A 24,595-nucleotide genomic window follows, 5' to 3' on the forward strand; every position below is an offset into this window, starting at 1 on the left:
GTACAGAGTCGTTCATGTAATAACGTTCTTGAGAGCTTCAGGCCTGAATGCGGATCTGGAACCGAGCCCTGATTACCTTACTTAACCCGGGAGGTCTCGAACCGGAACCGGGAAAAATCTCAGAGTTTAAGGACGCCAGAAAACCAAAACCAAACAAAGCAAAACCAGAACCTGGCCCGGGGGTTTCAGTAGTTGGTCCCTAAGCGGGCTGCCGGGGAGGGCGCAGGGGGGGGGGGGGGGGCTTTGTTGTGCCCTCTGCGGCCTCCGGGGAGCTGCAGACCGGGAGCGCGCCGTAGCCTGCCGGGAGCACGGAGCGGCCCGGCGGGAGGTCTGAGCTTCCGTTTCCTCCTCTGCAATACCAAGGTGGCCAAGGCCGCCGCGCAGCAGTCCCGGAGCGCTGCCCGCGGGTCCCCGACAGGCAGGTGGAGGCGCGCGCGTGCGCGTGCGCGCAGGCGGCCACGCGCGCCCCGGGCGGAGCCGCGAGGCGGAGGGGAGGGCGGAGGAAGCGGCGCGCCCGCCCGCTAGGCCCGGCCCGCCGCGTGCGCGCAGCCCCCGCCCTCTCCGCCCGCGCGCCGGGTCGCCGGGGCCGTGGTGTACGTGCAGCGCGCGCGGAGCGAGTGGCGCCCGCAGGCCCGCGCCCTGCCTGCCCGCCCCGACGCAGCCGGCTGGGCCCGCCCGCCCAGGGCGCCGAGCGCCGCGCAGGCCGCGCTCTCTCCGGCGCGATGCGGCGCTAGGCGGCCCCGGGCGAGGCAGGCGAGGCCAGGGAGCGCGCGGCCTCCCTCAGCGGGCGGCGGCCCCGGGTGGGCGCCCCGACGGCCCCGCCGCCGCCCCGCTCCCGGCCCGCGGCCCGCCCTGACGCGGCCATGGCCAGTGACAGCGGCGGGCCCGGCGTGCTGAGCGCTAGCGAGCGCGACCGGCAGTATTGTGAGCTGTGCGGGAAGATGGAGAACCTGCTGCGCTGTGGCCGCTGCCGCAACTCCTTCTACTGCTGTAAGGAACACCAGCGCCAGGACTGGAAGAAGCACAAGCTAGTGTGCCAGGGCGGCGAGGCCCCCCGCGCGCAGCCCGCGCCGGCGCAGCCCCGCGTCGCGCCCCCGCCCGGTGGTGGGGCCCCCGGAGCCGCGCGCGCCGGCGGGGCGGCCCGGCGCGGGGACAGCGCGGCGGCCTCGAGCGCCCCGGGCCCTGAGGACGCAGCACAGGCCCGGAGTGGTCCTGGCCCGGCAGAGCCCAGCTCCGAGGATCCTCCGGCTAGCAGGTCTCCGGGCCCGGAGCGTGCCAGCCTGTGCCCAGCAGGCGGCGGCCCCGGGGAGGCGCTGAGTCCCAGCGGTGGGCTGCGGCCCAACGGGCAGACCAAGCCGCTGCCGGCGCTGAAGCTGGCGCTGGAGTACATCGTGCCGTGCATGAACAAGCACGGTATCTGTGTAGTGGACGACTTCCTGGGCAAGGAGACCGGGCAGCAGATCGGCGACGAGGTGCGCGCCCTCCACGACACCGGCAAGTTCACGGACGGGCAGCTGGTCAGCCAGAAGAGTGACTCTTCCAAGGACATCCGGGGGGACCAGATCACCTGGATCGAGGGCAAGGAGCCCGGCTGCGAGACCATCGGCCTGCTCATGAGCAGCATGGACGACCTGATCCGCCACTGCAGCGGGAAGCTGGGCAACTACAGGATAAACGGTCGAACGAAAGTAAGTGGCTGGGGCTCGCGCCCGAAGGAGGAGGGTCTGTGAGGACCACCCCTTCGCCCCCACAGACCTGGGGCGGGCGCTCCGCGTTAGCGTGGTTTCTTTTGTCCCTGTAGTATACTCTTCGCCACAGTTCAGAAACTGCTGGAGCCCTGGTCACTAATGGGGGGCATTGGGGTACCGGCTACATCGGGTGTGGGTGGTGCATCTTGCCTGCGTGCCTGAGCTAGTTGAAAGCCCCGCGGTTTTCAGCGCACACCGGGCTCTCATTGAGAGCCAGACACTGCGTGTGTTTAGCTGCGAGTTTTGTCAGCTGCCCCGAGAAAGGCCCATTTAAAAGCCTGTCCTGTGGTCGGAAGACTCCCTGTATTCAGGAAAAGCTTGACGGCCCGCTCCCCCTCCCCCTTGTAGCTTTATCTTGCTGGCTGTCCCTACTGTTTTGAAACCCACTACCAAACCGGGAAAGAGGGGTTTCCGTTCCCAGGGCTCATAGTAGGTAGGTTACACTCAGAGCACAGGTTTCCTCTATTCGCTTTGTTAACGTGATCCTTCTCTTGAAAAAGAGCTGTTTTTGTGGCTTCCTGGTTTTTTTTTTTTTTTCCTTAAACAAAACCCACGCGGAGTTGGAGGTCGGAGGGCTCCTTTTAACCTTAGGTTTGGTAGGATTTTTTTTTTTTTTTCTTTCTTACTGTGGCAGTTCCTTCCAGTCTGCTCCTCCCTCCCTCCTGTGGCAGACAGCGGCTCTCCACTTTTCCTTCTCAAATCTGAATCTTTTCTTTGATTTACCCGCCAGGGCCAACCTGATCCACCCTCCCACTCCAGTTAGAGTTTTGAGAGGTTTTGGAAAACCCCGACACACAAATTTGTACACACAGCCTCTTCCTAGTAATTACTCCTTGTATAGGTTTCGAACTATGCTGACAGCCATATGGGACTGTCAGACTGAGCGTGTTTGGGAGGGAAAAATACAATAAATATAACGAGAAGGCAATTTACAGCTTTCTAGCTCCATACTGGATGAGGGCACCTGTCTTAATATCAAGTGAGCTCAAGAAAAAGTTGCCTAAAATTAAGCTTCATGCTGGGGATGTAGGTCAGTTGATAGAGTGTTTGTCTAGCATGCAGAGAACCCCGAGTTTGGTCCCCAGCAACATGCAAACCATGCTGCACTGCTGTGATCCCAGTTCTCTGCAGTTGAAGGCAGAAAGATCAGAACTTTATGGTTATCTCTGCTACATCTCCAGTTCCAGGCCATCCTGGGGTACGGGAGCTCTGTCTCTGAAAGTCCAGTAAAATAAAACTGGGAAGAAGGTGGACGTCTGATTGGATCTCAGTTTGGGGTTTCTGTGAGATTTTCACTTATATTTAAAGACAAAGGCTGTCCTGGGCCCCATCTGAATATCCCTGTCACTCCAAGAAAGAGCTACTGTTGGGGGGACAGTCTGCAATAAGTCTTAGTGAGAGGCGCAAGGACGGTGGTTTCCTCGGTCTCTCTGGATCTGCTTGCCTTAGGTGAGGAAACACCAAGCCTGTTCGTAGGGAAGAGCCAACAGACAGCCTGGCTGAGGGCAGCGGCTCTCCTGGGAAGCTGTTGGGAAATAGACACCTCTTTCCTCATGGGCTGAAGTGGCCGAAGGAAACGGTGCTGATTTAAGTCACTTGACTGGAGGTCTCGCCACGCGCACAAGGACGATCGATACCTGGTAGCAGGGAGGACGGGGTTTACACTCTGACTTTGAGCTTACGCTTCTCATTCATTGCAGGGATATGGGTTCAGGGTCTATGAATGGTCTTAAGGACTTCTTTCGTTGACCCTCACATTTTAAAAAGTACATTTATTACTTATTGTGTGCGTAGGTTAGAGGACAGCTTTCTGGAATTGATTCTCCTTCTACCAAGTGGGTCCTGGGGATGGAACTTCTGTTATCAGACTTGGCACAAGTACCTGTACCTGCTGAGCCATCACACTAGCCCCTTATTGAACTTTTTGGCTAAAAAAATTGGGCAATTATGTTTGAATATATAACTTAAGTATTTCTTTAAAAAAACAAAAACACTGCTTTTGAGCATGCAGACACCAATTGTACACTCCTCCCAAATACTCAGCAAGTCGGCTGCGTCAGGCTGCAGACTAGTCTCTGCACAGGACTGTCACAGTGATGGCAGTGTTGGGCAATGAGTAGCATCCCTGACTTAGATTTGGGGTAAAGGTCAGCTCATGCCAGACCAGGGCCCACCACTCAGGCAGACCTGGCTCAGGTTCAAGCTAGACTTGGGGTGTATGTTTTCCTGCTGTACTGGATGTATGAGACATCAGGTGAGAAGGTGTTTCCTCACTGAGCATATGGCTGCAACTCCAGTTCTGATAGGTGACATTTCTGTTGATGGTGAGGGAGTACGTCATGGCACTCTGGGTCCGGCTATGTAAGCTTTTGACTATTCAGTGTTTACTTCATATACTTAAAAGTGGCTGTGTGTTTAGCCTCCTTCTGACAACCCCTACGAGACAGACTTGAGAGTATAACACTTTTAAGAGTGTAACTTTTAAGTCTGTCTCGTAGAGGTTGTCAGAAGGAGGCTGTAATATTTGATTGCCTTCGGGAATGTCTTTGTGTTTGTACTGTGAGAGCGGTGTTAAGCTTCCCTTCAGTGTGTTTCTCACTTTGGCTTTTGAAGCAGTAGCAGGTTGTCAGTGCCTGGTCCCCACCCCTAGGTTAGATGAGTGAGGTTGAGGGAATATCCTTCTCTTACTGGAAGTCCTGTAAGATACTAGGATTATTATTATTGTTGTTGTTGTTTAGTTTCTCAAGATAGGGTTTCTCTGTATAGCCGTGGCTGTCCTGGAACTCGCTTTGTAGACCAGGCTGGCCTCGAACTCATGGAGATCCGCCTGCCTCTGCCTCCCAAATGCTGGGATTAAAGGCGTGCGCCGCCGCCGCCGCCGCCGCCGCCGCCGCCGCCGCCGCCACCACCACCACCACCACCACCACCACCACCACCACCTGGTTATTTATTTCTTTGATGTGTATGAGTGTTTTGCCTGCATGTGTGTTTGTCTGTGCACCACTTATGAACAGAGGCCAGAAGAGGGCCTTGGATCCCTTAGAACTGGAGTTACAGACAGTTGTTAGCCACTGTGCTGGGATTTGACCTGGGTCCTCTAGAAGAGCGGCCAGTGAGTACTGTTAATCACTGAGCCATCTCTCCAACTCCCAGATACCAGTATTTAAGTCAGGTCTTCCTACTAAGCTCTGAGTTCTCTGTCACTTACATCATGTACATGTATGTCAGTTGACTTCTCCAGTGTCTGCCTCAGACATGCGCATCTGGCCACTGCTTAGCCACCCACTTGAAAAGAGGAACCCCCAAGGGAAGATGAAGTAATACAGGAGAAAACCAGAAACGTGATTGTCGCCACTGATGTAACCCAGCTCTCGTCTCTGCTCTCTCTGGGATCCTCGCCCTTTTCTCGCCCTTCAGCTTCCCTTTAACCTCTTACCCTTTCTCACATCCTTCCTTCCATCAGGAAGGCTCATGGTGACGTCAGCAGCAAGGAGCCACAGTCTTCCCCTTGTACAGAGCAATGTCTGAGCGCTCTCAGAAGCCACAGGCGCTTTAACTGGGTAGAGAGAGGTGGTGTAGAGGAATGGGACCTGGAGAGCATTGTATTCATCTGCTGCCGTTTTTTCTGAAGGAGAATGTTCTCATTAAAATTATTGCAACACCAGGTGTGGTGGTGCATGCCTTTAATCCCAGCACTTGGAAGGCAGAGACAGGTATATTTCTGAGTTCAAGGCCCGCCAGGGCTACGTAGTGAGACTTTGTCTCAAAAAAAAGGCTGAGGCAGGAGAATAGTGAGTCTGAGCCTGAGTTGCACAGAGATAACCTGTGTCCAAAAAAACACAAAACAAACCACTAAAAAGTGGAATTACTAGAATTACAACATGTATAATGTTTTTAAATTTAATTCCAAATTTCCTGTGTTCATTTAAGAACATATATAAGGAAAAGATGTCGGGGATACAGATCAGCGGTGGAGCACATGCCTGGTGTGTGAAGGCACCCGGGTTCAGTCCCCAGCACTGCAAAGGAGAGAGAGATAATGAGTAATGGGATGAGAGAAACAAGCACCTTATACTACTCAGATTTTTCTAGTGCTGCAGTTAATTAGTCAGCTCTGGAGGGCTTTGAGAGCAAAGAATAGGATGAGGACGATCCTGCTGCTTTATTGCGGCTGCCATAGAGAGAGGTGGCAATCCTCTTAGATGATAAAACCCTGCAGTGAGAGGCAGAGGCAGCCCGGGACTGTGCTGCACTGGATTCAGACTAAAGCCTCCTGACCTGTGAGAAGCAAATCTCCTGTTCATAAGCCTAAAAAGAACAGAACCAGACAGCTTCCGTCCCTCACTACTTTTGCCTGCCTCACTTTCCTCCTGGAACAGCGATTTTCAACCTACCCACTGCTGCGACCCTTTAATATGTTCCTCACGTTGTGGTGAGTTCCTCCTCCACAAGCCATAAAATTATTTTGTTGTTACTTCATGACTCTAATTTTGCTGCTGTTATGAATCATAATGTAAATATCTGATATGCAGGATATCTGACATGTGACGCCCAGGTTGAGAACTGCTGTCCTGGAACCTTGGACATAGAAATGGGAGCAGCCTGCCAGTGGTTGATAGCTGCATCAGCTGGTCCCTGGCAGCTGAGCAGATGTTCCTTAGAGGTTAAGAGGTTACTGTGAGGCCAGGTGTGATGGTGCACATCTTTAAATCCAGCACTTGGGAGGCAGAGGCCAGAGGATCTCTGTGAGTTTGAAACCATCTTGGTCTATAAAGGGAGTTCCAGGCCAACCAGGATCACAGAGTGAGACCTTGTTTCACAAAAACACCTGTAGCATGACTGAGGAAGGAAGGAAGGCATGTGGGTCTTGTGTCCTTGCTGGATCTGGGTGAGATGCTAGGTCTGCTGCTGGGACCCCATGATTGGCTGTGCTTTTGGGCTAGTGGCTCAGTGTCTGTGAGCTTCAGTTGGTATTCACAGTACTGCCTGCCTCTCACACTTGCTGTGAGGAATCTGTGTAACCTGCACACAAGCAATGCACCTTTTCTGGAAAGCAGTAGGCCGAACTATTATTAACTATTACTCTTCCCATGTTAAAAAAAAAAAAAAAAAAACACCAGTTTTCTGATTCTTTCTTTTCTTAGTTTATTTGAGACACAGTCTCACTATGGAACCCTGACTGGCCTGGAACTTGCTTTGTAGACCAGGCTGGCCTCTTGGACTCAGAGATCTAGCCCCAACTCTTTCATTAAGAGATTACTGCTTTCCCTCTCTCTCCACCTCTTGTAAGCTGGAGAAAAGAGGCTTAGAGTCTCTTTTGACCCAACCACTCCCCTGGCCGGGCGCACGCACGCATGCACACACGAGTGTATATTCACACACAGGCATGCACACACTTTTTTTCTCCCCCCAAATAGGAAATAAGTTCTGGAGAGGTTAAGTGACTTGTTCAAGGAAGGACTGTTAGTGACAAGCCAGTGGAGGTGGCCTCAGCCCTCTCTTCTGTTCCTCAGTAGGCCCTTTCCTGAGGAACTGATTGTGCTCCGTTTTTGCCGTTTCTGGGGGGTACTGAACATGTGAACACTGAACACTTTGCTCTTTCCAAATGCTTCAGCTGGTCTGACACTCTAGTTTGACCTCCTTTCCCACCCTGTCTGTCCTGTCGCTGTTGGAGCTGTGTCCCTGGAGCAGGACGTCCCACTCCCTTCGTGGGCCTGTTTTCCTGCCGTCCGTCTGTCCGTCTCTCTTCCTCTCCTCCACCAGGCTCTTGTTCTAGCAGGACTTGGAAGCCTGTGCTTTCTGTATGTGTGTCTTTGGGTTGATGTTATCAACTTGGTTGTTTTATTTAATTTTTCACTTTTGACCTTTCATTCTAACAGATTCTTAGATACTTTTCTGGTGCAGGGAACTGAACTTCCTTGTGATGCCTAGAAAGCACTGAGACAGGGATTCGTGTAGTCAAGACTAGCCTCAAACTTGCTAAGCAGCCCAGGCTGGCTTTGAACTCCCGATCTTCCTTCCTGGGATTATAGGCATTTACCACCATGCCTGGCTTAGACAGTTCTTCTTGCTTCTTTGCTTAGCTGTGCTTGTCCCCATCTTCTTTTCTACGAGGTCCTCATTTCATGCTTGGAACTATCTGCACAGGTGATGTTCTGATCATTTACAGTACTGTCCTCAGCTTGTCTTTGGCTCTGCTTCAGCCACCCAGTTCTTCTTGCAAGGTCAGCCTGCCAAGGACCACCGCACAGACACCCTCGAAGCCAAAAGGGAAGTCTTTATTGCCAGCCAGCAGCTGCACGAGGAATTCTCCCAAATCACGCAGCCCTGACAGGCCTTACAGCTCTTTGTCTCTTACGCACAAACAAGCCACATCCTGGTTGTCACACTTCAGTTAGCAAGAAGTGGATCTACAGAAGCCAAAACATGAGGTTAGTACGTTTAGGGACTCTGTCTTTGTTCCCTTTGTGGCAGGTGTTGGGCCCTCTGTGCTGGGTTTTCAGGTCGGAAGGTGCCTCTGACATGGTGGCAGTCTTATGAAGGTCTGGGGGCCTGTTGCATTCTAAAAGGAAACAAAAAACCCAACAGATGCCTCACCGGAGTCTTCCCCTACCAGTTTATTTCATTTCACATTTCCTAGCTGAAACTGGACCTCTCGCCTTTTCATACAGCTGACATGTCCTGGGCCAGGGCCTGGGTGCTCCATGCTGTGCCTGTGTGAGAAGGACCGACACCCGGCCCCACACCCTGCTTCTGGCAGGTCCGCTCTTCATTGACTATGAGGAAGGCTTGGGTTCCTGGCCACAAAGGAGGCAAGCCAAAAAGCCACAGAGAAGCTTTCAAGAGTCTAAAGCCCCCATCTTCCTAACTGATCATGGGGGGGCATTTCCTCCCCTGCACCCCATTTTGTTGTTATAATTGAGTTACCCTGTAACAATTAATGATAGTTCACCTTTAGATGTGTGCCCATGATATGTCATGGTCCACAGTTCATCTCTATTTAGTCTCTCTTTCTATTTAGAGATAGGGCCTTGAGCAATAGCTCCTCCTGCCTCAGCCTCCCGAGTGCTGGGGGATTATAGGCGTGCTCTACCGTAACTGCCCCTCCTTTATTCTCTGGTCTGTGCTCTTGCCTGGATGACCACAGGCCTCAGCAAGCACAGGTTCTGGGGTTGCTGGTTTCGAACTCGTACTGTCCCTGGTTGCTCAGGGTTTTAGACATGTTCTGTAACATGGAAAGTGTCACCTTCCTGCTAGGTGCATTAGGAGTACTACAGCACCTCAGAAGTGGGTGTGACCAGGACAGTGGAATGCTAGCACCTGGCTTCTTCATACACACCTGCAGCAGCAGCCACAGCTTCATCTGGGAGGATCTGCAGACTCCTAGATCAGTCTCCCACACTGATGACTGACTGACTGACTGTATAGGGGTGAGAGACAGCCCTTCCTGCGTTTTTGGAAAGCTTGGCAAAGTCAGAGTGATTCATACTGATCTCCCCTGTGTTAGAAGGGGTGAGGGCTGGAAGGGCAGATAGGAGTTAGGGTAGATGGAGGAACAGGTTTAAACGGTTCTGTGTATGACTTCTATGTTTATATAGCATCTGCCTACATACAATGGGATATATACCTGCCCTGTGTGGGCCCCTAGGTGCGGCCTCTTGGGCCTGTCTTTTGGAGGGAAAGCTCTGAGCTAGGGTTGGGTAGTTTGCTGTTTTGGGACATACAGGAGCATACATACATGCAACCCTGACAATCCATAGGCTAGGAACGGTTTTCCCAAAGAAGCTGTCATTTTGGGAAAAGCATGGAGTTTTGGAGTTTCAAAGTCACATGCCTCCCTTTTCCCTCTGTCATTTTCTACAGTTTTACTTGTTAAAAAATCTGTTTGGAGTGGCTTACTTGACAGAGTACTTGCCTTGCATGCACAAAGCCAGGAGTTCCATCTCCACAGAAACCAAGTGTAGTGAATATGTCAGTAATCCCAGCACTTGGGAGGAGGAGGCAGGAAGATGAGGAGTTCAAGGTCATACTCAGCCATGTAGTGAGTTCAAGGCTAGCCTAGACTACAGATCCACCTTATTACCACTTACATTTTCCTGTTCAAACACGGTTTCATATCTGCCTGGGAGAATTCCAAAGCCCTAACCCTTTTTTTTTTTTCTGGTTTTTCGAGACAGGGTTTCTCTGTGTACCTTTGCACCTTTCCTGAAACTCACTGTGTAGCTCAGGCTGGCCTCGAACTCACAGAGATTCGCCTGCCTCCGCCTCCCGAGTGCTGGGATTAAAGGTGTGCGCCACCACCACCTGGCTTAGACCTAACCAACCCTTTCTTATAACATCTTTCCCTTCTAGTCTTTTCTGTCCCTTGCTGCCTTTTGAAAAGAACATTTCATTCCCTGCCACGTGCTTTCTACGTGGCCTCCTTCGTCTCTTCCCTCTGTGGCTTCCCCAGCTCTTGCCTTGTGGAGGTGGTGTAATGTCCTGTGGCTTGCTTCTTGTCCTGCTGTGGCCCTGACAGCTCCTATCACTGATGACACACCCCTCACAGTGGGAAGCCCTGTGCGCACAGCACCTTGTCTTATCAAATGAGTGTTCCCAGCTGCTTGTATCACAAGACTCAGTGAGTGTTAGGTGTGAAATTTGCCCTGGACACCCTCATTGAGATTTTAATTGTTTTATATCCAGTCCCTCATACCATGTCGTACTACTGTTTTTTGTTTTGTTTTGTTTTGTTTTACGATTTCTTTGCCATGCACAACCTATCATAAATCGACCCAACACTGAAAACTGGGGAAGCAGCCAGTGGTTGAGCTACTAAGTCAACCCCACACTGAAGACTGGGGAGGCAGCAGCCCAGTGGTTGAGCTACTAAGTCAACCCCACACTGAAGACTGGGGAGGCAGCAGCCCAGTGGTTGAGCTACTAAGTCAACCCCACACTGAAGACTGGGGAGGCAGCAGCCCCGTGGTTGAACTACTAAGTCAACCCCACACTGAAGACTGGGGAGGCAGCAGCCAGTGGTTGAACTACTTGCCAGTGAAAGGACAGGCTTTCCCACCTGGAACCTGTGTCATTGTCATGAGGCATGGCAGCCGCCTGTAATTCCAGTCTCAGAAGGCACAGACGGGATCCAGAAGTAAGCTGGCTGGAGAGACTAGCTGATTGGTGAGCTCTGGGTTTGACTGAGAGATGCTGCACTAAAGGATAGGGTGAAAGGGCAAGGAGGAAGACTCCTGACACCTGCCTCAGACCTGTGAATACACACGTGTGCCCATACACAGGTGAATACAGATACATACATGCACTCTGCCACAGGTAATACACGAAAAGAAAATGATTGCCAACACTTATAAAAACCTAACTTAAAAGCTTCGGGTGTGTTTGCAGCCGTGTTCAGTCTTTGATATTGGTATTGTCGTCTGTAGAGTTCGTGTCTGAGAACCACACAGTTGGGTGCACACACCCCCGGTGGAGGAGGGGGACACCTCTCATTGAGTTTGAAGTAAGTTTATCATTTATGTCGGGCTGCATTGCAAGGGTATCCTGGAGCATGTGACCGTGGACCACAGGTTGGACATGCTCAGAAGGATGTGATTGGATTCTTTGAATTGATTATTATGGGTTGTAAAAACTGTGCCATCTCCTCACGGCTGCCACTCACTCCCCAGCATACCAGCGAGTCAAGTCTCTGGTGGGCCTCCATCCTGATTCTGCCTCAGCCGTTTAGACCATACACCTCCTTTAGTGACTGGCTAAGTCTCCTTCACATATGTGTGGTTCCCCTGACCCCAAACTAATTCAGATCTCCACTGATCTTTCTGAGAACCACCACCACCAACAACAACAAAACACTCTACTCCAGGGCTGGAGATGGCTCAGTGGGTAAGAGTGCAGACATGAAGACCTGGGTTTGAATCCCAGGCACCCATGTAAAAAGCCGAGTGTGGCCACATACACCTATAAACCTAATGCTGTGGGGGCAGAGACAGAAGAATTAGCCAGCCTAGCCCCTGGTTCAATGAGACACCCCATTTCAAGGCAGTAAGATGGAGGGTGAGACAGCAGGATACCCGACATCTTCCTCTCTGGCCTTTGCATGTACACACTCAGCCATGTGCACACTTGAATATGTGCATATACCACACACATGCACACACACACACACACACACACACACACACACACACACACAGTCCTTCTTGTCTACTATGGTGGTACACACCTATAATCATAGCACTTGGGAGGTGGAAACAGAAGGGTCAGGAGTTCAAGGTCATCCTCAGCTTCTAGGGAGTTCAGGGCCAGCCTGAGACCTCACAAGTTATAAGTGCAGAGCAACTGTGATGTTACCCTGTCTCAGACAGAGCTCCCCAAGTCTGTGCTTTCAGTGTGTTAGGCACTTACCTTGCTAGCACTCAGTGACTTTGGCTATCCCTAGCCTGTCCCTCATCTCCCTCCACCACCTGCCTGAACTTGTATCTCAATCCGTAGGAGCTTTTCTCCCCTCAAGTCTGTGGGTGTCCTTTCCTATTGTGGTCAGCCCCCCTCTCTGCTTACTATGTTGTTTTTGACCCCTAATTTTCCAGATAAAAATAGCCCAGGCCAGCCTGGCCTTAAACTATTTTTAACTCCCAAGTACTGGGAGAAAGGTCTGCTTTGAAGATGAAATGAAGTCTGTGCCAGTCCCTGTGATAGGAGCCAGGCAGGGTTCTGATGACCTGTCTCCTGCATAGGGGTGGCCTGTATGCCTGCCTCCTCACCCCACCAGTGCCTGAGAATCTGCAGGAAATGCCTATGTCCCCAAGCTAGCAGCTTGTAAGGTGTGATGTTGAAAGTGACCTCTTGGACATAGGCCTTCAAGGTGACCCACAAGAGAAGGCCTGTGGCCAGCACATGGTCAGAGTTAACATCCCATCCAGCTGATGCATGGAATACTCTAAAGCACAACTTTAAACTTCAGGCATCACTGTGGTGTTGATACGCATTTGGAGCTGTCACAGACTCGGTCTCAAACACATTCAGGGACGGCTGAAGCATTTATTTAGCCAGGGGCCGGAGAGGCGCTTAGTGGTCAGGACCTGAAAGTCAGTTCAGTACAGCATCCGTGTGTAGCTCACAACTGTCTGCTACTGCAGCTCCAGGGCATCTGGCATCCCTCTGTCCTCTTCATAAAAGGGTTGATTTAATAAAAGAGTGCATGTCCTTAACCCAGGCTTGAAATGTCTCTCTTAGGGTCAGGGAGCCTTCTGGTTCAGAGCACATGTTCTAGATTCCGATGTTTAATTGACTTCAGAAGCAGCTGATGGAGCTGTGTGTGACAGGAAGGCGTGGCAGGAACCCAACTGAACATTTACTTCAGTTTGGCTTTGATAAATATTCAAACATTTTCACCCTTATAATTTCACCTGTTATGGCTGAGGAGATGATTCAGTGGTTAAAGGCACTGTTGCTCTTGCAAAGTGTTCAGTTCCTAGCACCCACGTGGCAACTCACACTGCCTGTGACTCCAGGTTCAGAGGATCTGCCACCATCTTCTGGCATTGTGGGACAAGGCACACACATGGTGCACATACATATATGCCAGCAAAACAGTCACACAAAGTCACTAAATAAATAATACCATTTTTTAAAAGAGTTCCACATCTTAATTGTGCTTAATTTTGGCGTTTAAACTTCATTCATTCTCTGAGTACAGAGTTGGTGAGGAAAGTGGCCCCAGAGCTAGTACTTACCACAGGTCGTTTATATGCCAGGATCAGTGGTACCTGGACGGGTCTCACTGGGCAACTTGGACTAACCTCGAACTTAACACCCCTCTTCGAGCCTTAGACTCTTGAGTGCTGGCATTACAGATATGCACTGCCATGCCTGGTGTGAACTTTGAGTAAAGGTGTATCTAGAGACTGTGTTGATGACCAAATTCTATCCTCAGGTCCTGTGTGAAGGTTGGCTAAGGCAGTTCTACAAACTGGCTCCTAACTTTTGAGTGTGTACCCTATAGATGTCTGATGGAAATTGTCAACTTCTTCCCTAAGTGATCGTGCATAGTTTACAGCTCATGTAGTGACCCCATGCTAAGTCCCTGTTATAGGGGCTGGAGATATGGCTCAATGGGTCAGGGCACTTGCCACCAAGCCTAAGGACCTGAGTTTGATCCCCAGGACCCATATGGTGGAAGGGCAAGTTTTCTTCTGACATTCACATGGCATGCCATGGTGTGTGGTCTGAATTACACACAGACACAAAATAAATAGAAATTTTTTCTAAAGGTCCTGTTATAAGGATATCCCAAAAGACTCAAACCAAGATACAGGGTCCCTAAATTGCCCAGGCTGGGCTGGAACTTGCAGCCCTCTTTCCTTAGCTCCCAAGTAGCTGGGATTACACACATACCCCACTCATGCTATTTGGGCTGCTTTTCCTGGTGTCTTTAGAACTGTATGTTGTGGTTCCCCCACAAGGGCAGGCACGTGAATTAAGAGACTCTGCTAGGCATGTATGTAGGCTTCAGAAGTTGTTGGCTTTGTATGGTCTCCTCACAGAAGCAAAGCCATCTGTGTATGCCAATACAGAAGCTGTGGTGTGTGTTGTCTGCTCAGGGCATACCTTTGCAAAAGCATCGCTAGGCCGGTCCTTGCTTTGGAATCCAGATGTGCAGTTTTACCATAAAGGATACAGAGTCGCTTTATTACTAGGGGTGGATACTGGATGGCAATTTCTCCTTTTCCTCTCTGCCTCGTCCTCTTCTCTTCCCATGGCATATGTGCAAGTATGTTTTACTTTTGATTCTACCAGTAACTGGTGTTGCAGGACAATTCATCTGAATTTTTAAAGATAAAAGGCCTTAGTAGATATCCCAGTGTGTCTGAGCTGGGATGCCCCTACTAACAAAAACAAAACCTGGGCTCATGTCATTCTGTTCTGCTTATGTTAAAGGCAGTTCCTGTGCTTGCTAGCTCCAAAGCATCCCTTGATGTTTTGGTGGAAAGGTCTTTAAAATGTGTAGGAACCATTTGTTTGGGGGGCTGGTTTCCAGAGACTGTTTCAGTGTTACACAATGTGAAAGGTATTCAGTCCTGTAGACATTTCTTCATCTTAGAATTGTCTGGGAAAGGGAAGGGGCCTGCTGACAGAAGCCAGCAATGCTCAGAGGCCCTGGTGGTTCCCGTTTAGTCCTCAGGCTGTCTGCATGGAGCAAGTCCCTACTACTGGCCCAGGAGCTCCATCAATGAATTGGGAGCAGTATGAACCTAAGAAACAGAAAAAGGGGTAAAGGAGCTACTAGTAGGTTCATAAGGAGCTTTGCGAATGATGCCTGTGTCTTTAGTGGGGTTTTCTCACGTTGTTGGCTCCTGGTACTGGTTGGCAGTGTTTCACACGCTATAGTGCAGTTTCATCTGTCCATGTTAAAGACAGGGTCTCTCACTGGGACCTGAACTTGCCAATTAGGCTAGTCTGGCTGGCCACTAAGCCCAAGAATCCACCTGTCTCTCCCTCTCCAACACTAGCTTACAAGTGTGTGCAACCACACCCATCTTTTTATGTGGGTGTTGGGAAATAAACTTAGGTCCTTATGCTTACATGGCTACTACTTTTACCAACTGAGCTATTTCGCCGGCCCTGGAGTGAGAATTCTTGGTTGGCTTTTACTAGAACACAAAGCTTATTTTTAACTAAAGCCTATCTGTTGTTGCTTGGGCAGTTGGCACATGGCCTGGGCCTGGTGAGAGGAAAGCTGATCTGTGGTTAAGGGCATTGTGTACTCATTCACACAGCCTGTTCCATCCTGAATGACTCCAGCAAAGAACACTGGATCAGGGGATCCAATATGTGTTTTATTGATAATGGTGAATTTAATTATTAGGGCTACATGTAAAAATTGAATATCTTAGGTATTACTTTTGAAAGCTAGAGTGTGTGTGTGGAAGGGGTCAAATCTCATCCAGATGAGCTGCTCTAGTTCTGTGATAAAACACGTAGGCTCAATTGCTTTGTAATTTGTCAGTGATAGTATTTTTTTAAAGACATATCTTTATTTTATGAATGTTTGCCTGCATGTATTGTATGTGCACCATGTGCATGCCTAGTGCCCTTGAAATCCAGAAGAGGATGTCAGATCCCCTGGAGCTTGAGTTATAGACAGTTGTGAGCTGCCATGTAGGTGCAGGGAACTGAACTCAGGTCCTTTGCAAGAGCAGCAAGTGCTCTTAACCACTGAACCATCTCTCTAGCCTCTAAGGTTAGAGTTTAAATTGTGTGGACTCCCAACTTCCTTAAGTTTGTTTTCACTGCTGAGGATCAATCCATGGTCTTCACCTGCTAGGGCGTTGCACTGTGAGTCACCCCCGGCCTGAGGAAACTTTACAACCAAATCATAAAATAATGCAGGTGCTTAGGGGTACTTTTGCCATGTTCCACCCCCACCCCACCCCCCGCCATGTGACTTCTCTATCCTTAGTCCCATCTGCCATTGGCTTACTGTCAATTGTAGACTGACTTGACATCTTCACTGTTGAAGTCACGTAGTGATTCTTCTCATTAGTAAAAAGTACATTTTGAAAAGCCTGTGTTAGAGAGGAGAGAGGTGGCTCAGTGGTTAAGAGCACTGACTGATGTTCCAGAGGACTCGGGTTCAATTCCCAGTCCAGAGTTCATTCATGCCAGATTAATAAATAAATAAATGAATGAATGAACAATTCCCAGACAGTCCAGAGTCCATTCATGCCAGAATAATAAATGAATGAATGGATGGATGGATGGATGAATGAATGAATAAATAAATAAAAGAGGAAGGAAAAAGCCTGTGTTACTTTTGACTTAAGAAATTTCTTGAGTCCAAGTTTTTGTTTGGTTTGGTTTTCTTTTTAAGATTTATTCTTTTTAATTATGTGTATGTATGTGTATATTGCTGGCGTCCGAGGATCAGATCTTCCTGGAGCTAGAGTTGCAGGTGGTTGTGAACTGGTTAACATGGGAAATTGAATTCAGGTCCTCTGGAAGAGCAGTACTCACTTTTAACTGCTGAGCCATCTCTCCAGTCCCTGGCTGGTTTTTGTTGTCATTGTTTGTTTTGTTGTGCTTTGTGCAGGGGACAGCAGTCTCCTGTAGCTTAGGCTGGTCTGGAGCTTACTGTATAGCCCAGGCTGCCCTTGGACTTGGGATGATTCTCTTGCTTTATCCTCCTGAGTGCTGGAGTTGCAGGGATGAGCCACTGTGCCCATTTGTTCTTCACAGTGAGAACGACAGACCTGTAAAATGTAGATTCCTCTGCTTCTGTATTAGAAAAATCACTTTCCTGTTGACACTGGATAAAGCTGTGTTACCCATTTACAAAAAGCTCTTTATTTGAAGTCAGGCTATGTGTCCATATATGTACTTTTCTTGTAGAAATATATGCTATTAGGTATATATGTGAGAATAATTGCATGGTTCAGTATGGCCCGAGTCTGCCCTTAAAGCCATTGCTGCTTTAGCATTTGGGTATTGCAAGTGTAGAAATCTCACATATCATGGGGACAAGTTATTGCTTTGTGACTGTAAGATTTACTATTATTATTGTAGATATATCACCATGCTCTAAACTATAGGAAGCAAAAACTAAAAGGAACAGTGGCAGATGGCCAGTTGTGGCAGCAGGAGACTTTAGTACTTATTTTCAGTCATTGTTAGAACAACCTCAGCCTGTCACCTGGCCCGGGTGACACTTTGCTCACTCTGCAGTAACAGTGGGACATTGAGTACCATGGGCCCAGCTGTGTATCAGGTCTCAGTAAACACCAAGGATTGAAGCTATGCGGAGCATCAATAATAGATCTTGACAATTTTAGAGATTCTTCAATAACTGTGAGTCAAAGAAAAATATCTGGATCAATGGAACTGGAGTAGGAGTTCAGAAGTAGATGCACACTCTCAGGATTAATTGGTTTGTGTGTGTACATGCATGCTCAGATAAGGGTCTCATGAAAGCTCAGGCAGGCCTTAGACTTACCATGTAGCAGGATGGTCCCAAACTTGTGGCAATCCTGCTGCCTCAGTCACGAAAGTGCTGGCGTGACAGATGTGAGCCACCAGGCTTGGCTCAATTGAGTTTTTCTATTTAAATTTTTATATGTGTGTGTGTGTGTGTGTGTGTGTGTGTACTCATATATATTTATATATATAACACATATATGACTGTTTTGCTCACATGTATATATGTACTATGTAAATGCTTGGTGTCCTCAGAGGTCAGGAGAGGGCATTGGATCTACTGGAACTGGAGTTAGTAACAGTTGTGAGCTGCCACATGGGTGCTGGGAATTGAACCTAGGTCCTCTCTAAGAACAATAAATGCTTTGAATCACTGAGCCATCCTTCCAGCTCAGATTATTTTTTCTAAATAAAGAAACCAAAACAAAACCCACCACAACAAAATAAAACAACCATGATGATGCAATGCAGCATTATTTTTGCTCTTTTTCTAGTAGATGGTGCTAGAGTGCCATCTACAGGGACACGTAAACCTTGACGCTGTGCAGTAGAGTTAGCTCAGAGTGGGTCGTGTGCCCAGTGTGAGCCCCAAGCCTATAAAGTTTACAAGAAAACCTAAGAGAAAATCTTTATGAACTTAGATAAAGGTATTATTAGAATGCCAAAAAAGATAGACTCTTAAGAAAAACATTGAAAGAGGGGGAATCTGTGGTTGGTGTGCAAATGAATAGAAAATTTCTTAATAAAAAAATAAGAAAAATACATTGAAAAACTGGACTTTGTCAATATTAAAATATTTTGTTTACCATAGGATACCATTAAGGAGCCAATTGCTTAAAAAAAAAAAAAAAAAGGCCAGGAGTGGGGAGCCAGTGGGGTGACTTAGCTGGTGGTATTTGCACAGATACCTTGAGTTCAATACCCGGATCCCACAATTGGTGGGAGAGCACTGACTCCTAAGAGTTGTCTCCGGCTTTACACATATCCCATGGCACCAGTGCACCTATACACTCTAAATAATAGAAATAAATATTTTTTTAGGAAGGGATGGAAGGGATGGCTTGGAGGTTCTTGCAGAGGACTTGGGTTTGGTTCCTAGCACCTACATGATGGCTTACAACCATCTTTAACTCAGTTCTAGGTGATCTGGTGACCTCTTCTGACCTCCTCAGCATGAGGCACACATATAGTGCACATACATACATGCAGGCAAAGTACTCATAAACATAAAAAAGTTTTTAAAAGATACCATTAAGAACATGAAGAGACAAGTTAGGGGGAAAATATTTACAAAATGTGAGAGATTTGCATGTGAAAGTTGTATAAAGTTTCTTATAACTGAGAAATTAGATAAATGGGCTGGAGAGATGGTTGGATGGGTCAGAGGTTTACCACAGGAAGTTCATTCAGTTCCTAGCACTCTTGTCCAGTGGCTCACAATTCCCTGCACTCACTGTGTGGGATATATGTCCTCTTCTGGTCTCCATGGGCAATTGCACTCAAGTGCACAAACCCACACACACACACATTAAGTAGGCAATAAAACAAAATCTCAAAAATAAGACAAACAAAACCTAAAAACCCAGACATAAGAGAAACAACCCAACAAAGAGATTTGAAAAGCTATTTCACAGAAGGGATTAAACACCAATGGCTAAGTATGTTAAAAGATCCTCCAAGGGTGCGGAATGTGGCTTGGTTGGTAGTGTGCTTGCTTAGCATGAACAAAGCCTGGAGTTCAATCTCTAGTACCGTAAACCAGGTGTGGTGGTACACACCTGTAATTCCATCACTTTGGAGGTGGAGGCAGGAGGACCAGGAGTTTGGAGCTGTGTGGATCCATAAGCTCCTGTCTCTCCTCTGACTCATTGTTAGGGAAGTAGAATCCCAGCGTCTCTTTAGCCTGTGTTTTCTTCTCTTTATGTCTGTAAGCTCTCTACTTTGGGGTTATTCTCCTTTCCCTTCCTTACTCTTACGCTTCCTTTATAGAGGGGCCAGCACACAAGCACAGGGATGAGGGGCTCAGCCTAGCAAGGATGTGGAGCCACCTACTCCTTAGTAGGTTGCCACAAGCATGTATTGGTTACAGGAATGCAAAATGGCATATCCGCTTTGTAAAATCAGGTTGGCTGTGGCTCAGAAAGTTAAATATAAACTCATGATGTGACCCAGGAATTTCATTGCTACTAAGAGAAGTGAAAAACCTGCCCACACAAAGCCAGGAGCATTTCATTCATTATTGCCCAAAATAGGAGGCAGCCCAAGTGTCCTCTATCTGCAGATAGATAAGCAGCATGCTGTGCAGTGGGATGCCATCCTCAGTAAAAGGACTCCTTGTTGTCCTTGATAAAACAGTGCGCCACTCCCGAGGCAGCTAATAGAGGCCACAGTGTTGAGACCCCACTGTTGGGGGTGTGTGTGTTATTCTGCTGAGACCGGGTGCTGTCAGAGTAGCTCAGCCGTAGACGTGGTTGGGTTATTTCTCACTTTTGGTTGCCACAAATCATTTGTAGATTTTAGTTAAACCGTTCTACAAGTAGAATCGCTGCATTGGTGAGCAATTCTGTATGTGTATGCTGCTAACAGTCATTGAGGATGTTTATGTAGTACCAGGCATTACTCAGTGCTCACTCTACTTAGGTTACCATGCTGTTATTTCCCATTTTATAGTTGAAGAAGCAGACACAGAATAATGTAAAACAAAACCAAAACCCAGCAACAACAACAAAAACTACCTTGTTGCATATCTCAAGCCAAAAAGCCATACACCAGAATCAGTTTGAGTGTGAAGCTGCTGTAATCCCAGGACTCAGGCTGAGGCAGGAGGATCACATCAAGTTCAAGGTCAAGCCCAGCTAATAAGTTCAAAAACAAAAACAAGAAAAAAATTGAGATAAGTATGATAGATTGAATCATCAAAACAAGCTTTTCTCGTGTGTGTGTGTGTGTGTGTGTGTGTGTGTGTGTGTGTGTCTGTCTGTCTGTCTGTCTGTCTGTCTGTCTGTGTCCCCGTTCCATCCATCCATCCATCCATCCATCCATCCATCCATCCATCCATCCATCCACCCACCTACCTCCACATGTCAGAGCTCAATATCAGATATCTTCTCTCCTTGCTCACCCTCCACCACTTCTGAGACAGGGCCTCTCATTGGCCTGGAGCTCACTGATTGAGCTGGAGTGGGAAGAAGTTAGCCTTCAGGGTCCTGTGTCTGCCTCTCCAGTGCTAGGGTTACAGGTTGAGGGCCAGGCTTTCACATGGTTGCTGGGGATCCAAATTCAGACCCGGTTTTCACCTTTGTGCAGTGAGCGCTTTACCAACTGAGCCGTCTCCCTAGCTCCTCCTTGTCTTTACTGAAATCACTTTAGCAAGGTCCCATCGAAATGTTATTTAGTTTGAGCAGAGACTGGCACCTTCTCAAGAACACCAACCATTGGCTGAGGGAGTTCACTCGTGGGTGGATGTGGTTGTTTGAACAGACCAGCCCCTGGTGTCACAGGCCAGTTAGTGCAGGCCGCACAGCTTCTGCAGCCATGAAAACATCTCAGAAAATCACGGGCTGTCAGGGCCCCAGTGAGTCCAGGGCCAAAGCGCACAGCGCCCTAACACTTCACTTGGGTCTGAGAACACTGAGGCTGAGGCTGGCAGGGTGACAGGCCGAGCTCCATCTCTCGGACCCACTGGAGGTGGGGAGAAAGAACTGACTCCCACAAGTTGATCCTTCACCTCCACACACGTGCTGCTCACTTGCTCACTCGCTCTCTCCACCTGCCTCTCTCTCTCCCTCCCTCCCTCCTTTCCTCAATAAATTAAAACAAAAACAAAACCCTGGAGTGTATCATCTTCTCAACTGAAAGGAGTTGTACAAATGTTCAATTTCTACCTCTGGTACCCAGAATGTTTATTACCTCTTCTGAACACCTCTCCTTACCAGAAAGTTTGCAAAGAAAAAAAGACTTTTTAGTCCTCCATGTTCTTCAGCACACTGATCCCATTTTAATACTTTCCCTAGGGTGTCTGTAGTATGGGACACTGTCTGCCTTTACTTCCCTGTTCCTTGACTTCCTGGTGTGAGCCTTCAAGTGCTGGTAGGAGACAAATCTTGTGAAACCGACTTTTCAAAGTCAAGGTTGTTCGGAGTGGGTCTGCCTTCCTGTCCTGCCCTGCCTCCTCCTCAGCCACTCTGCAGCTCTTGACCCTGGAGGAGGATCCACGTGTTGTTTCAGACCGAGGAATTCAAGAGTCAGAGAACATGAAATTCAGCATCAGGCAGCTGGGATTCAGAACCCTGGCCTGCTATTGGCTCATCGTATGATGCCATCGGGTCACCTGCCTCAATTTCCCACTAGAGATTTGATCATCCGCATGTCACCACCATCAAGAGACTAGATGAGCTAGCCAGTGTGTGGAGAGCACTTTACCATCAGAGCCCTGTCCTTCCCTCTGCTTTTCTCGGTTCGTTCACAGGGTTCTGAGCAGCCCTGGCTTTCTGGAATCTCCTGACTCTTCTTTCTCTGCTTGTTCCCTTTCTTCTCAACAGTTCCAGTACACACTGGTGCGGTGTCAGTATTGCTGTTGTATGTGTCGTATAGTGATGTGTCAGGAGGACTTCAGGGGCTGGAGAGATGGCTCGGTGGTCAAGAGCACTCACTGGCTGCTCTTTTAGAGGACCCAGGTTTGAGTCCCAGCAACCCCATGATGGTCACAACTGTCTGCAAGTCTAGTTCTAGGCAAGCTGACGCCGTCTTCTAGCCTCCATGGGTACCAGGCCCACAAGTGATGCACAGACACACATGCAGACAAAACGCCCATACACATTAAATAAATAAAAAATGTTTTGTCAAGGAAATAAAATCAGAAATAATGAAGATATAAGTCAGCTATAGAATAACCAGAAGACCTGGGATTTCTGGGGAAAGACGACTTGGGTTTGAGCTCTAGACAACACCTACTTACTCTCTGACCTTGGGTTTGCTTCAGACCCAGTTTCCGGTCTGCAAAGCCAGAGAGGTTTCTTTTATTGCAGAATTATGAAGATGATCAGCGATGACAGGGTCTGACTCAGGGTGGCTTCAAGTAATCATGACACAGACCCAATCAAACCACTAGTCAATGGTGATAGTTAACATTGATTATCAACTTGACAGGATCCAGAATCACCTAAGTGACAAACCTCGCCAGGCGGTGGTGGCGCACACCTTTAATCCCAGCACTGGGGAGACGGGGCCAGGTGGATCCCTGTGAGTTCGAGGCCAGTCTGGTCCACAGTGAGATCCAGGATAGGCACCAAAACTACACGGAGAAACCATGTCTCGAAAAACCAAAAAGAAAGGGGGGGAGGAGGCAAACCTCTGAACGTGTCTATGAGGGAATTTGAGTCTGGGTTAACTGAGGCAGGAAGACTGAATGTGGGTGACACTATCCCATGGATCAGGGTCTTGGGCTGAGAATGAAAAGGAGAGAGCTGAGCACCCATCCTCATCTCCCTCTGTTTCCTCTCTGTGGACACTAACCAGCTGCTTCAAGCTCTATAAGCCTTCCCTCTATGGCATTTTGTCACAGCAACAAGAAAAGTGACTCATATGCCAGTCAAATGGGAACCCAAGGCTGACAGCCAGTCAGCAGCAGGCATGATTTGTGAGCCGGTGCATGGTGTCTGCTCTTGCCATCGCCGAGCCCATTGATCTCTCTCTGTGTCTTTTTTTTTTTTTCATTTCCTTGGTGCAGTGGTGGGTATTGAACCCAGAACCTTGCATACAGTTGTCAAACTCTACCACTGAGCCTCATCCCCAGCCCACTGTTGGCTCTTTTTGTTTGTTTGTTTTTGTTATTCGTTTTTCAAGACAGGGTTTCTCTGTAGCTTTGGCTGTCCTGGAACTTATTCTGTAGCCCAGGCTGGCCTCAAACTCAGAGATCTGCCTGCCTCTGTCTCCCTAGTGCTGGGATTAAAACATGTGCTGCCACGACCCTGCCCACTGTTGGTTCTTTTTTTTTTTTTTTGCGTGGTAAGAAGATTTTTTTTTTTTTTTTTTTTTATTGAAATACAGTCTGAGCAACAAGAATGTAGCCGAGAGGAGGAGGGGCTGGCCTGCCCAAGGCAGCAGCCTCTCTAATGGCACAGGATTAAGAATACAAATATCAAGCCGGGCGGTGGTGGCACACGCCTTTAATCCCAGCACTCGGGAGGCAGAGCCAGGCGGATCTCTGTGAGTTCGAGGCCAGCCTGGGCTACCAAGTGAGTTCCAGGAAAGGCGCAAAGCTACACAGAGAAACCCTGTCTCGAAAAACCAAAAAAAAAAAAAAAAAAAAAGAATACAAATATCCCACTGTCTGTGTACCCCACGCCCCACCTGTCAGGGACTGCAGGACAGCAGCAGGAGGACCCACCCACAACTCCCAAAGAGGGCCTGGCTCTCGGCTCCTGCCTGCCTTGGCCATACTTCACACTTCCCTCAGTTCCAAACAGGAGGGTACTGCCATTGCTCCCACCCACAGAGACATGATCAGCCAGTGTGACAGGTGAGGTCCTCAGGATGTTTCTGGGGAAAAGAATCAGAGAAGACAGGAAGGAAGGGGTGATCAAGGAACCTCACCAAGCCAGGCTGGCCAGAGTTCCAGAGGAACGGCCAACCCCTTCATTCTCCTCCTTCTTGGGCTCTGAAGGCAAGAAGGAGAGCTGGTGCCTACAGGAAAAATAGAACTCTGAGGAGTCCCCGCTGATCACAGCAGGTAGGAAGCCCAGAGCTGCACTGAGGAGCTGCAGGCTGAGTGGACAGCACTGGGGTTGGACTAGCCTGGGGCTGGAAAGACACGGATGAGAATTGGGGTACCAAGAAGCAGCATAAAGCCATAAATAACAGGAGTAAACTCAGAGCTG

General features: G+C 48.8%; 1 protein-coding gene across 2 annotated transcripts in view; it reads left to right on the forward strand.

Moving 5' to 3' along the window:
• The first annotated feature begins 843 nt into the window (after positions 1-843).
• The window catches only part of Egln1 (egl-9 family hypoxia inducible factor 1), a 41,801-nt gene continuing 18,049 nt past the window's right edge, over positions 844-24,595 (forward strand). The window contains exon 1 of one of the 2 annotated variants that reach the window (XR_009379401.1): positions 844-1,688. Coding sequence is in view for 1 of the 2 variants with exons in the window: in XM_059263805.1 (XP_059119788.1) it covers positions 864-1,688 (825 nt within the window). In the remaining variant the exon portion in view is untranslated. The remainder of the gene's footprint in view (positions 1,689-24,595) is intronic. The other variant, XM_059263805.1, reaches the window with a different exon arrangement.

The sequence above is a fragment of the Peromyscus eremicus genome, chromosome 5 (assembly GCF_949786415.1).
Source record: "Peromyscus eremicus chromosome 5, PerEre_H2_v1, whole genome shotgun sequence".
Lineage (NCBI taxonomy): Eukaryota > Metazoa > Chordata > Mammalia > Rodentia > Cricetidae > Peromyscus > Peromyscus eremicus.